Genomic DNA, 14,195 nt, shown 5'->3' with positions numbered 1-14,195 from the left:
ATTATGTCCAAGAAAGCCTACAGTGAAGCCACTTTACAGACAAGCTTGTTCTGAAGAAGAAAAAGAAAACCCGGTTGCCAGCCGGGCCCGGTGGCCTGGCCTGGCCTGGCCTGGCCTGCAATTCTTTTTTTTTTTTTTTTTTATGGGCCATCCTGACGAGTGGGCCCCGGGGCGGGCGCACCCTCTGCCCCAGTGTACGCTCCGCTACTGGTTGAATGATTTGGCATCTTCTATTACTGTCAACACTGTCAACACCAGTATTGCTGTATTGTAATAATATGCCATAAAGGTTTATTGACATTTTGGGGAGAGCATAGTAGAATGGTAGGGGAAACACTGAATATTGATAGAGGGATTTGGTCAAAAATATCATGATATTTGATTTGGTCAATTTAGCCCTACATGTAGCTTGTTTTAATTTAAATAAAAGTGTGGCATCTCTAATGTGGCTTTGACTTACAACTGAACATTTAGGCCACTTATCAAAAATACTGATATATTGTGTATGGCCATTCAGCCTACAGAAATATAGTTTTTGGTCCATATTGCCCAGCCCTACTGCTTACCAAGAGCCAAAGACAGACTTGACTACTAGTGTTATCATCCTCATCATCACTTCCCTGAAACCTGCGGCAAAGTCATAACAAATCCAGACACTTCTAAGATCATCATTACCATAACAGCCATAATCCATCTGATCATGTTTGAATGCAAAACTCCAAATCATTTCGCACACTCTCACATGGCCAACGGCTTCATATTCAGCGTGGCTTCGGAGCGAGGCGGGTGCTTAACCCATTGATACCTGATGCAGCATTTGTGTGTGTATCCCTTTAACGCGGTTCACAGTCTTAAAGGGATACGCACACAAATGTGGGATATACACGCAAATGCTGCATCAGGTATCAATGGGTTAATGTGGCTGCGATGGTTTTTAGTATGCTTGCAGTATCCACACAGTCTCTCTCGTCTCTCCGGAGTGACTCCGTAAATGAAGCCCTTTATTGAAAAAGATAAATGCCTGTCGCTACAGATAGACTTTGCAGGTAGTCGTAATTCACTCCATTAATTCCTTTCAGATTGCAAACCCCTGCTCATCTCTTTTCTCGGTCAGAAGTGGTATGGATGTGCGTGCGGGGGGTGGGGGAGGGTTATTGTAGAAAAGTGAAAGGTCTATTGTGAGGAGAGGCGGTGTTTGAAATCATAACCCACACTCCAATAATACGCTGAATGACTGGCCAGACCGTCAAGGGGAATCCATGCTGTAGTATAGAGAGCCAAAGTGGAACATCACTTCCTGCTTCAGCACTGTACCAGAGATTTTCATCCGCCATTTATTTTCCTCATAGACATTTCGTAAAATGCTTATAAAAAGAGTTTTACTTGTTCAAACCAAACGGTTCAGATATATTTAGAAACAGGAGAGATTGCATAACATTTCACTCGGACCGAAACGTAAAATATTTGCGTTTAAAGAAAAAAAAAATTGTTTTGGTTTTTTTTTAGTTTTGGTCTGAGTGAAATGTTCTATGGTCTCTCCCGATTCTAAATATAGCTGAACCGTTTGGTTTGACGAAGTAAAACTATTTTTATAAGCATTTTACGAAATGTCTATGGGAAAATAAATGGCGGAATCTCTGGTACAGTGCTGAAGCAGGAAGTAGGCGGTCACTTTGCCTCTCTATAGGGTCCACTACGATCTGTGCCTGCTGTCTCCACCTGATAGGCCCATAGTTGTTATGCGTAACTATTCACCTTATGTAGCCACGCCCATTTGACCCGGTTGTGTGGTCGTGTGACGACTTCCGGCAAAAAAAAAAGAAAATGGCTGGCTGCTCCAATATAATCTAACTCTGAATTAACTAATAATTTAGCCAATTGTATGTAACATACCAAATAAAAGCTAACGGCAATGTCTAAGAATGCAACGCCATGTAACTGGCTCGTTAAGTCTCGCATTCCAGGCAATTACGTTAACGTCTGCGGGTCTTACAGACGTAAGTGGCTCGAGTGCTCGGAGGAGAGAAAACTATCTGAAGCTTTCTTTGTTGGAGTCCAGGTATGTCTTACAAGAAAGTGCTCGTCATTGTCGACGATAACGTTATCTGACCTGGCTAACAGTGGATACTCTGCTTGCTTGCTGTGTACCGAGCTCAAAGTAGTAGGCTACATTCTTTGTTTTACCCCCTGCACTGTCCGCTACAAAAACAACTCTCTTCTTAATGACGTTCTTTCATATTTCGCGCCGTGACCGCCGGAAGTGTTAACACGACCCAGAAGAATTTGGCCCACCGCCGCGTCTGAACATAAGGTGAATAGAAGAGCAAAAGGGAGGTCAGCCTTGGGTTTGATCACTCTTTTTATCACCTTTCCATCCACCTACTTCATTAATCAGAGTGCTGCAGCTGAGATGACATCACTCCTCCTCCTGACTCACCGCACTGTTAGCTAGAATCCATGTAGAGGCTTCTTACTGGCACACATCTATTGACTAGTGATGACTACTACACCACAGAAAGAGAGAGAGAGAGAGAGAGAGAGGGAGAGAGAGGGAGAGAGAGAGAGAGAAAGAGAGAGAGGGAGAGAGAGGGAGAGAGAGAGAGAGAGGGAGGGAGAGAGAGAGAGGGAGGGAGAGAGAGAGAGGGAGAGAGAGAGAGAGGGAGAGAGAGGGAGGGAGAGAGAGAGAGAGAGAGAGGGAGAGAGAGAGAGGGAGAGAGAGGAAGAGAGAGGGAGAGAGAGAGAGAGGAAGAGAGAGAGAGAGAGAGACACTGAGGCTCCCTCTGATGTCGGGCCTGAAATAGCTGAGTCAGGGTCAGACGGGCTCCACCCACCTGTGCTCCAGTTTCTTGCGGTTGACACACATGGCCCTCTGGTAGCCCTGGGCCACGCACACCTTGTGGCGGCTGCACTTCACCTTCTGGCACGGGTCCTTGGTGGTGTCCACAGCTGCAGGAGGCAAAACAGATGCAGCCAACAACTCAAATCCAGAGAGCCGTCAATCATGCGCACTGCCTTGTGTCAGCTCAGCTCAATGAGTGACAGACAGAGCTTCCAAGCTGTTTCCTGTCCTTGGGACGGCGCGCAGCAGATATCACCTCAAATAATCATCAGCTTCTGTAAGTGGACGGCGTTTAAAAGGATCACAAAAACAAGCATTTGTCACAAAACAAGCATTTGTCACAAAAACAAGCATTTGTCACAAAAACAAGCGTTTGTCACAAAAACAAGGAAAAAAGACGACACGAAATGCATGATGAACAATAATGTGGCAGCGCACATTTCACAGTCAACCTTTTTACTTATACATTATACTTTACCCCATATGTATGTACAGTATGTGTTACTTACATCGTATCCCTGTAAGTTGCGCTATGTATGCACTCATTTTTCTATTTCTTTTTTCTTTTTAAACTTTTTGCACTTTACATCTACCTGTTGCGGGACTACGGAAGGAAATTAGCTAAGGCTACAATCCGGCACATTTACATGTAAATGTTCATAAATGTTGCACTGTCCCTATGAAAAAAACAAAACAAAACAAAAACCCACTGCTGAACACATGGAAGCCTGGCTGTGATTAGTCAACAGCACTGCATGCTGCCCCCCATGGCTGTTACCTGACACGGCATGCTGCCTCCCATGGCTGTTACCTGACACTGTATGCTGCCTCCCATGGCTGTTACCTGACACTGCATGCTGCCTCCCATGGCTGTTACCTGACACTGCATGCTGCCTCCCATGGCTGTTACCTGACACTGTATGCTGCCTCCCATGGCTGTTACCTGACACTGCATGCTGCCTCCCATGGCTGTCTCTCTGATGACTACCTGACACTGCATGCTGCCTCCCATGGCTGTCTCTCTGATGACTACCTGACAGCATTGATTGAGCATCTCTTTCTCCCTGCTTGTCACATCTCACTTCCCCCATGTCAACCCATCACTACCATATCTCTCCTCAGCGTGCAATCTCTCTCTCTCTATCTCTCTCTGCCTCTCTCTCTCTATCTCTCTCTGCCTCTCTCTCTCTCTCTCTCTCTCTATCTCTCTCTGCCTCTCTCTCTCTCTCTCTGCCTCTATTTCTCTGCCTCTCTCTCTCTGTCTCTCTCTCTGCCTCTCTGCCTCTCTCTCTCTCTGCCTCTCTCTCTCTCTCTCTCTGCCTCTCGCTCTCTCTCTGCCTCTACAGTATTTCTCTGTCTCTCTCTCTCTCTCTCTGCCTCTACAGTATTTATCTGTCTCTCTCTCTCTCTGCCTCTCTCTCTCTGCCTCTACAGTATTTCTCTGCCTCTCTGTCTCTCTCTCTCTGCCTCTACAGTATTTCTCTGCCTCTCTCTCTCTCTCTCTCTCTGCCTCTACAGTATTTCTCTGCCTCTCTCTCTCTCTGCCTCTACAGTATTTCTCTGTGTCTCTCTCTCTCTCTCTCTCTGCCTCTACAGTATTTCTCTGCCTCTCTCTCTCTCTCTGCCTCTACAGTATTTCTCTCTCTCTCTCTCTCTCTCTCTCTCTCTCTGCCTCTCTCTCTGTCTATTTCTCTGCCTCTCTCTCTGTCTATTTCTCTGCCTCTCTCTCTCTCTCTGTCTATTTCTCTGCCTCTCTCTCTGTCTATTTCTCTGCCTCTCTCTCTCTCTCTCTCTCTCTCTCTCTCTCTGTCTGTCTATTTCTCTGCCTCTCTCTCTGTCTGTCTCTATCTCTGCCTCTCTCTTCTTCTCCTCTCCCCCTGCATTTCTCTCTCTTAAGAGAGTTGAATGGTTCAATGCCAACCTCTTTTCCACTGATAGGCTGAAATGGAAATAGCACTGTGTCCTTCCACAGCCAGTGGTCAATGCCACATGAAAGCGGATGGCAGGCTGTCCCGGTGCAGAGAGGCATCAGGGAGAAGAAAGAAGGAAAAGAGGAGGAAAAAAACACGGGCTCAGGCGAATTGAAGAGTGACACGCCATGGTCGCTGAGAGAAATGTAAGCTGTGAAATCCCGAGTCAGCTTTAAGCAGCTGCTTGTAGTCCACGCGGTCAACAGACAAGGTGGCCGCCGGCCAGATCGCTGCAAATCCGGTGACTAGGTGATACTTGGGCCCTACAGGAGAGGGAAGGGTAGAGCTTCAGGGGCTTACGCATGACAAGACACCTCCAAAGGAATCTGAAATACTGCTAGGAGGCTGTCCGCGCGCCACAGAATCGCTCTATTCTTGCTGTTCATTTAATTCGTGTTACAATCGATTTATCTAAATCTAACTCTAGCTCAATTTAACATCAGGGTAGAAAAAGTACAGCGCAATGAAATCTCATTAAAAGCCAGAGATGTTGCATTCAGGGCCTGGCAGAGGCTGCTGATGCGGATACATAAACTTCAAACAGTTGTTCCATAAAAATGATTTTGTGACCACTTGACTTTTATTCACTAATCTGTTCCGATCGGGTACGCCGATCCGTCACGATTTAACCCAAAGGCTGAAGAATACCCCAAATCCGAGGCTGCCACTATACGTTTGTCTCATATTGATCTTTTGATTTGAGACACAAATCCGATGAATTGCCACCGAAAGACTCCCCGCAAAACTTTAGCTCACTGTTGCCACACGTATGCTTTTGGCTATCTCACCATAAAAGAAAGTAAAGACATAAAACATTTTCATTGTGTCTCAACAACTGACCGCATTCATTCTTCTTATTGAAGTCATCATTCAGGTGTTCCTCAGGCTATCCTCAGGTGTGTGTAAAGGCCAGTGAGTGTCACTGTATATTGTATTGGTGGTTAGTGGTTAGTAAGGTTTCAAAATGTCCTGGCTTGAACACGGGTTCAATCATGGACTGTCTGTAAACCTTAATGGAGGCAAGGAACCAATCTCAATGGTTTCTGCTGAGTGGTGCAAGGTAACTAAAGCATCCACTTTCTTGTTTTTCTATGTCCATTGAGCAGCTGCAGTAGTTGCTGTGTCCAATCCCACAGTTTGTGAATATGAGTGTGTGCAGCAACCCATGCAAGACTGAATATGAGGAAGAATGTAAGTAAATGCAGCGCAAATGTTCCCTACATGTCATTCAGAGAGAAGTAACGATGCAACCTATAGGAAACAGTGTATTTTAAGAAAAGTGCACAACACTGTTGGAAATAAGTGATTGTTTCTCCATATAACCATGTTTTTGGACCGAGCTGCAGCGCCTGCAGGCAGATGCAGGGATTCCACATTCAGAGGCTGAGGATGTGCTCGCTTCCAGCCTCCACCTCATTTAAGTTGCTCTATGTTGCCATAGAGACAAAGCCCAGCATCATAGAGTAGTAGGCTATGTTGCCATAGAGACAAAGCCCAGCATCATAGAGTAGTAGGCTATGTTGCCATAGAGACAAAGCCCAGCATCATAGAGTAGTAGGCTATGTTGCCATAGAGACAAAGCCCAGCATCATAGAGTAGTAGGCTATGTTGCCATAGAGACAAAGCCCAGCATCATAGAGTAGTAGGCTATGTTGCCATAGAGACAAAGCCCAGCATCATAGAGTAGTAGGCTATGTTGCCATAGAGACAAAGCCCAGCATCATAGAGTAGTAGGCTATGTTGCCATAGAGACAAAGCCCAGCATCATAGAGTAGTAGGCTATGTTGCCATAGAGACAAAGCCCAGCATCATAGAGTAGTAGGCTATTGGGCGGTGGTTTGCAGCTCTCTCTCTGCTCTCATGTATTTATGAGCACTCTTAGCAGCCTCTCCGAGTGGCTTACTGTCAAACCAAAGAACTCCTACTGTACATCCTGCACGGAGGGATACAACGTGAAATCCAAACGGGTTATCCAGCACGCCGTCTGGCCCGCTTGTCGTTTACGTCCTGCTGTTTTGAGAATTCAGGATGTGTAAGAGCCATTATGGCTTTTAAATCCTCTTGTAATCATATCAACAAAGGGGATGGGAGCCACCACCGAGCACCGAGCCTACACCCCATCTCTCACAGATGATTATTGCACTGCGATCAAAAAGCTATCAAACGGCTGCTGTCTCATCTCGCCCGCGTTCACATCTGAGCCGTGCCTGACGCGTCGCCGCCGGGTGGACAGCGTGCTCCATCAAAAGCTTTCATCAGCCATTTGTTTTACATTCAAATTGTCACACTGCACATTAGATACGGCACTTCAGCTGCGTCGGACAAAGAAGTCTGCTAAAGACCTATTATTCGTCTGCCGCAGAAATGGCCGCACACTGAACCAAAAGAGATTTTGATTTCACTCCGACAGGAATATTAAAAGCACTGAACAAAGGATGGGACCGTTTGACAGCCGTAAGTGAATTAATCTCAGACTGGATCTGCAATTACTGTCAGACGACTATTTCATACCAGTACATTTAATTGGTAAGCTCGGTGCTAAATCGGCCCCGGCCTGCACTTTTTCGCTTAACACCAACGGGGCTATAAAGTTATTTAGCTACTTAGAATTTCAAAGGATATCTGTTAGTTTGTTCGTGTTTTTCTTTATAAATGTAAAGAGCACTGTTTTTCTTCTTCTTTACTTTTAGAATGTGCCAATGGTGAACAGTTGCACGATGGCGCCTAGATGGGTGGGCAGTCTGTCAGTCAAGTGGTTCTGTGGCGGTGTCAGTCACACTTGTGATCAAAGTGATGTTATCAGTGATGTCACTTGAGCAATTGTGATGTCTCAATGATGTCATCAGTGATGCCACTCAAGCAACTGTGATGTCATCAGTGATGTCACTTGAGGAACTATGATTGCCCAACTGTGATGTCACTCAGGCACAGTTGCACGATGGCGCCTAGGTGGTGTCTGTCCGTCAGTCACGATTTTGGAGGCCGGGGGGCGGGCGATTTCCATAACTGCAGCCATAGCGCATCATCTCCAGAGTCTCCACCCTAGGAATCTAGCATGCGTAGTGCCTGAGATTCCTAGTTTTCTAAAGTTGTATTACAAAGGAGACAAAATCACAGTCGTTTCTTGATCTAATTAGCAATACAGTATTTGTGTCAAGGTACTTAAGAACTTTGATTCATCGGTTCAAAGAAAGGGATTCAAGGTAAAAAATGACTGCTGACTGTACTGACCCTCAAACAGGCTGCTGGCTGTACTGACCCTCAAACAGGCTGCTGGCTGTACTGACTTCAAACAGGCTGCTGGCTGTACTGACCCTCAAACAGGCTGCTGGCTGTACTGACCCTCAAACAGGCTGCTGGCTGTACTGACCCTCAAACAGGCTGCTGGCTGTACTGACTTCAAACAGGCTGCTGGCTGTACTGACCCTCAAACAGGCTGCTGGCTGTACTGACCCTCAAACAGGCTGCTGGCTGTACTGACTTCAAACAGGCTGCTGGCTGTACTGACCCTCAAACAGGCTGCTGGCTGTACTGACCCTCAAACAGGCTGCTGGCTGTACTGACCCTCAAACAGGCTGCTGGCTGTACTGACTTCAAACAGGCTGCTGGCTGTACTGACCCTCAAACAGGCTGCTGGCTGTACTGACCCTCAAACAGGCTGTTGGCTGTACTGACCCTCAAACAGGCTGCTGGCTGTACTGCCCCTCAAACAGGCTGTTGGCTGTACTGACCCTCAAACAGGCTGCTGGCTGTACTGACCCTCAAACAGGCTGCTGACTGTACTGAACCTCAAACAGGCTGCTGGATGTACCTATGTATGTGGCAGCGCTGACATCTCAACCAGCTGACTTAAAAAGGCAGAGGAGGTCTCTGAAAGCGTGTAGGATGCAGGGTCTGCAGGTACACCTTGTAGCATGCAGGTACACCTTGTAGCCTGCAGGTACACCTTGTAGCCTGCAGGTACACCTTGTAGCCTGCAGGTATACCTTGTAGCCGGCAGGTACACCTTGTAGCCTGCAGGGCCTGCAGGTACACCTTGTAGCATGCAGGGCCTGCAGGTACACCTTGTAGCCTGCAGGTACACCTTGTAGCCTGCAGGTATACCTTGTAGGATGCAGGGCCTGCAGGTACACCTTGTAGCCTGCAGGTACACCTTGTAGCATGCAGGGCCTGTAGGTACACCTTGTAGCCTGCAGGTACACCTTGTAGCCTGCAGGTACACCTTGTAGCATGCAGAGCCTGCAGCTACACCTTGTAGCATGCAGGTACACCTTGTAGCCTGCAGGTACACCTTGTAGCCGGCAGGTACACCTTGTAGCATGCAGGGCCTGCAGGTACACCTTGTAGCCTGCAGGTACACCTTGTAGCTTGCAGGTACACCTTGTAGCATGCAGGTACACCTTGTAGCATGCAGGGCCTGCAGGTACACCTTGTAGCATGCAGGTACACCTTGTAGCATGCAGGTACACCTTGTAGGATGCAGGGCCTGCAGGTACACCTTGTAGCCTGCAGGGCCTGCAGGTACACCTTGTAGCCTGCAGGGCCTGCAGGTACACCTTGTAGCCTGCAGGTACACCTTGTAGCATGCAGGTACACCTTGTAGGATGCAGGGCCTGCAGGTACACCTTGTAGCCTGCAGGGCCTGCAGGTACACCTTGTAGCCTGCAGGGCCTGCAGGTACACCTTGTAGCCTGCAGGGCCTGCAGGTACACCTTGTAGCATGCAGGGCCTGCAGGTACACCTTGTAGCATGCAGGTACACCTTGTAGCCTGCAGGGCCTGCAGGTACACCTTGTAGCATGCAGGGCCTGCAGGTACACCTTGTAGCCTGCAGGTACACCTTGTAGCCTGCAGGGCCTGCAGGTACACCTTGTAGCCTGCAGGTACACCTTGTAGCCTCAATGTACACCTTGTAGCCTGCAGGGCCTGCAGGTACACCTTGCCGTAGCTTTTGCTGTCTTGTTGAATTTGCTATGAAGAGGGCCTGGATCAATTAGGTCTGCAGAATGAGTCCCACTGGGAGTCGCATTGGGGATGAAATCAATGGTATTCAAATGAACAGCGCCCACACTACAGCAAGCGAGGCGTTTTCTTGAGACGACATTAGTTATTCCTCATGTTGTAAGAACAGACGCTGGGATCCTACTGGGAGCGGGGAGCGCTCTCATCTTGCTCATTTGAAGCGAGTCCTGCGTGTGTTTGGAGGCAGTGGGGGTGTGTTTGGAGGCGTGGGGGTGTGTTTGGAGGCAGTGGGGGTGTGTTTGGAGGCAGTGGGGGTGTGTCCTGCGTGTGTTTGGAGGCAGTGGGGGTGTGTTTGGAGGCAGTGAGGGTGTGTTTTGAGGCAGTGGGGGTGTGGCGCTACACCAGACAGACATCCCACACTCACCTCTCAGCGGGAGCACACTGCCTGGCAAATTCACTACCACATGTACAGTATGACTAGCAATGTATATAGCCTAACCTGTTAAATGATTCACACTTATTTTGATCTCAGTACAAAAAACCCCAAAACAAAACGGCACCTATTTTAAAACTGTTCGAGCTCATCCACATACTCCCCATGCCTCCTCCACAGTTGATTTCCTAATAGTCTGCAGACTGGTTGGTGTTTTTGTGTCTCTTTTCTCAGGAAGAATAGACCCCATGGAGGGAGAATGGAGTCTGGTGGGAGTTGTGAGCTCAGCTCTCAGCAACAGAGGCAATTACAGCAGGCTCTTCAACCTGGGATAGGCACTAATGGATCAGACTGAAGGATCACCAGTCTCTACCCCCCCCCCCCCCGACCCCCCTCCAGCTCTACCCCCACTTCAGCTCTGACAACCAGGACCAGTCTCTACCCCCCCCACCCCCCTTCAGCTCTGTCTCTACCCCCTCACCCCCCCCCCACCCCCCTTCAGTCTCTACCCCCCACCCCCCTTCAGCTCTGTCTCTACCCCCTCACCCCCCCACCCCCCTTCAGTCTCTACCCCCCCACCCCCCTTCAGCTCTGTCTCTACCCCCTCACCCCCCTTCAGTCTCTACCCCCCACCCCCCTTCAGCTCTACCCCCCCCACCCCCCTTCAGTCTCTACCCCCCCACCCCCCTCCAGCTCTGTCTCTACCCCCCCCCTCCAGCTCTGTCTCTACCCCCCCCCCCTTCAGCTCTGTCTCTACCCCCCCCCCTTCAGTCTCTACCCCCCCCCCCCCCCTTCAGCTCTGTCTCTACCCCCCCCCCCACCCCCCTTCAGCTCTGACAACCAGGACCAACGCTCACAAGACATGACCTCAGCCACCGGCTGCAATTAACGCCAGCCAGCACTCCAACATTGCGCCGCCATCCTTTGACAAGGCAAATTTCATTGGGGTAGAGCCAGTGTATAAAGACAGAAAGCACTTAACATTGATTATGCTGGTAGCATCTCAACCGACGCAGGCTTTTACCAGAGGAATGTTTGAGCTGGTCACTTAACTAAGGCCGTTTACTGTAAATATTCTAAGTATTGAGCTGTGAAAGTCTTTGCAAACATATGAGATTGGTCAGCACACACAGTACAATACTGTATACTGTACACACTTAGGCAGTAAGTGAAAGCACACACACTTCAATATTGAATATTGTTTCTATGGATCCTTATTGAAATGCCCTACATCAGAGGTTTTCAAAGAGGGAGGCGGGCCTCCCCAGGGGGGCTCCAAGCAGTTTCAGGGGAGGCTCAGTGAATGGAAGTGGAAAAATATTACATTAGTTATTGAAAGGAGATCTCATCAAATAAAAATATGTGTGAGTTAAAGAGATACCGTAGTTTTTTTTCGTTTTCACCACTTTCCCAGGGTCAGAAACAAATGAATGCCTTCAAACAGACCTTCTGATCTATTTTGGTGCAGTCTGACGTATGTCAAACAGCAATATCAGGTCTATGGTGTCAAATAACATAATCACGAATCATCCAGAAATTGAGCGAGGGGGCTCCTTTTTCCAAGCTTTGTCTTGGGGGAGGCCCACTGTCTCAGACTTTAAAAACCTCTGCCCTACATATCTAATAGAAAAAACATGCCGGGGTATAATCAAGGAATTTCTCTCACTTACTTTCATCAGATCCTGTGCTCTCCTCCAAATTCTTGATGTAGTCATCCTAGAGAGAAATTGCAATTGCATGAATGGCATTGATAATTCATGGTTATTGTTGGCAGAAGAAAAGCACACCCAGGCCCTACGGCTGAGTAGGCAACACAGTAGAGGTAGACGGCTCCTGCACTTGTGCTTAATAAGAATTCAGAAGGGCATAAATCATGAAGCAAGACGACAGACATACACAATATATAACCTTGCTACAGGCGGTGAATGACAATTCAAATTTGAATACGACTTCCCCATTTCAAATCTCTTCAGATTGTATGTTGAAGAAAGATGCTGGACTTCAAAATGATTAAGAGGCAAGTGAGCTGGAAGCAAATGACTGTCACAAAGACAGTCTACCATGAAATTTGAGCACTTTTCACACTAAACTGTTCTTCAATATTTGTATCCACCAGAGATATTTTCATTCTATAATGTTGAAAGTAAATGGCCAAGGCAAGACGCAGAGAGCTTCAATGTAAATGTATCCCTGTATGTTGATTGAAGAGATTTGGACTATCTTAGCTCCCGCACTGTTGCAGAGGGAATATTTGCAAACTAACCTTGGTTTTTAGATTGAGTCCCTGGTGGTGTTGGCTGGAATTATAATACAAATTCAAGATCTCCATCTTAGTCTACTGGAAACCCCTATAAGGCCTATAGTGAAGCCAGCAATGTTGTTTGCTATGAACTTTTATGATTAAAATGTCTATAGGCTTAGCAGATGAGATAAGCTTGGTTGCTAAGAGATGCATGTTGGGCAATTTGAGTAATTAGCATAATGAGGTAATTAATTGACCAAAAACAGGAAATGGCTATAATTGAGCTTATAGTTAATTTAGAAAGGTGATCTAAGTGTCTAAGCTCTCATTCACACCATACACCGAAGCCACGCTGAAGCTACACAGCGCTATGGCACTTTCATTTTGACGCCACGCTGAAGCCATGCTGCAGTGATAGTTTCAGCTTCTGTTCTAATTTTCAAGCGTGCAGCGCGCTGCACCCGAGCTGCCAGGCATGAAGTCAATGCAAGTTGTGAGCGGGGGGAGGGCGAGCCGAGCGAAGCGCTGAGGAAAAGAGAGTGCTTCTGGTGTGACTGGTTTAGCGTGGCTTCTGTTAACACATTGAGTGCCAGCCATTTTTTCAATCCTGTAGGTAAGTTGTGCCAGGTTTTTTTTTGAGGATTCTGGCTCATTTTACAAGAGCCGAGGATTATTTTCTGTTAAGAATTCGTGAACACCAATCATCTAAAAATAACTAATAGAATGTGTGCTTTCTCTGTCTAAAAGAGTTAGTTTGCAGAGTTAGTAGTTATGTAGATATTAGCCGTTGAGTACAGCATGGTTTCAGAGATTTTCAGAGAGTTTGGAGATAAATGGATTTTTAGAACCACCTCACGTGCCTGTGATTATGGGTGCCCTTGTCCCGATTATGTAAGACGAGATATCTCGGCTATGGCACTCAACGTGTTAAGTGCTGCTTCTGAACAGCGCCTGGTGTGAACCGACGGTAAGTCCATCTTTGTGATTTCCAGAAATTCATCTATTAGCATGGTGCAGTCAACCTTTCCTCATTAGCACAATTTGCAAGAATTATGTAAAAATAAAATTTTTAAATTTAAATGTTAATTTGTTTTTATATATAAAGGTATCAGTCAGTTCCAGAAGGGCCTAGGTGAAGCCCGAAAAGGTGAGTTTTTAGACTATTGGCTTTAGACTATTCGGCTGTTCTGATCGATGGGGGAAGTTCATTCCACCATTGAGGGGCCAGGGAGGAGAAAAGTCGTGATTGAGATGAGCGCCTCTTGAGCCCACGTAGCGGTGGAGGAGCGAGGCGATCTGGACGGGTGGAGGAGCGCAGGGAGCGATGCGATGTTTGGAACCTGACCATAGATTGCAGATACAGAGGGGCTGACCGGTGGACTGCCCTGTAGGCCAGTACCAGTGTCTTGAATTTGATGCGTGCCAGGATGGGAAGCCAGTGAAGTTCGCACAAAAGGGGAGTGAGTGATATGAGATGGTTGAATACCAGACGGGCTGCAGCGTTTTGGATGAGCTGAAGCGGTCGGATGGCTGAGGCAGGTAGCCCAGCTGAGCCAACAGAACATTGCAGTAGTCCAGGCCGGAGATGACAGCAAATGCTGGGAGAACCTATTTATTTTGTCCAGATTCTTCTTCTTATATGCTGATTGTAAATGGCTCTAGCTCAGTATCTGATTGGTGAAAGGTTTTCAAATTTAGTAAGTAAGCTGTTCGTGCAAAACACATGAAAAAACCCATCCATGGGGGGCAC

The 14,195-nt window shown here is 47.4% G+C and overlaps 1 protein-coding gene across 1 annotated transcript in view; it reads right to left on the bottom strand.

Moving 5' to 3' along the window:
• LOC310776031 (testican-2) overlaps positions 1-14,195 on the bottom strand; it is a gene marked incomplete at both ends in the record, with an annotated part of 73,574 nt that overhangs the window by 19,583 nt on the left and 39,796 nt on the right. The window contains 2 exons of the mRNA XM_083636179.1: positions 2,832-2,946; positions 11,874-11,919. Coding sequence (XP_083492305.1) covers positions 2,832-2,946; positions 11,874-11,919 — 161 coding nt within the window. The remainder of the gene's footprint in view (positions 1-2,831; positions 2,947-11,873; positions 11,920-14,195) is intronic.

This window comes from Poromitra crassiceps, assembly GCF_964638095.1.
Source record: "Poromitra crassiceps genome assembly, chromosome: 4".
Lineage (NCBI taxonomy): Eukaryota > Metazoa > Chordata > Actinopteri > Beryciformes > Melamphaidae > Poromitra > Poromitra crassiceps.
Note: the sequence above shows the minus strand (reverse complement) of the source record. Positions and strands in the feature narration are given on the sequence as shown.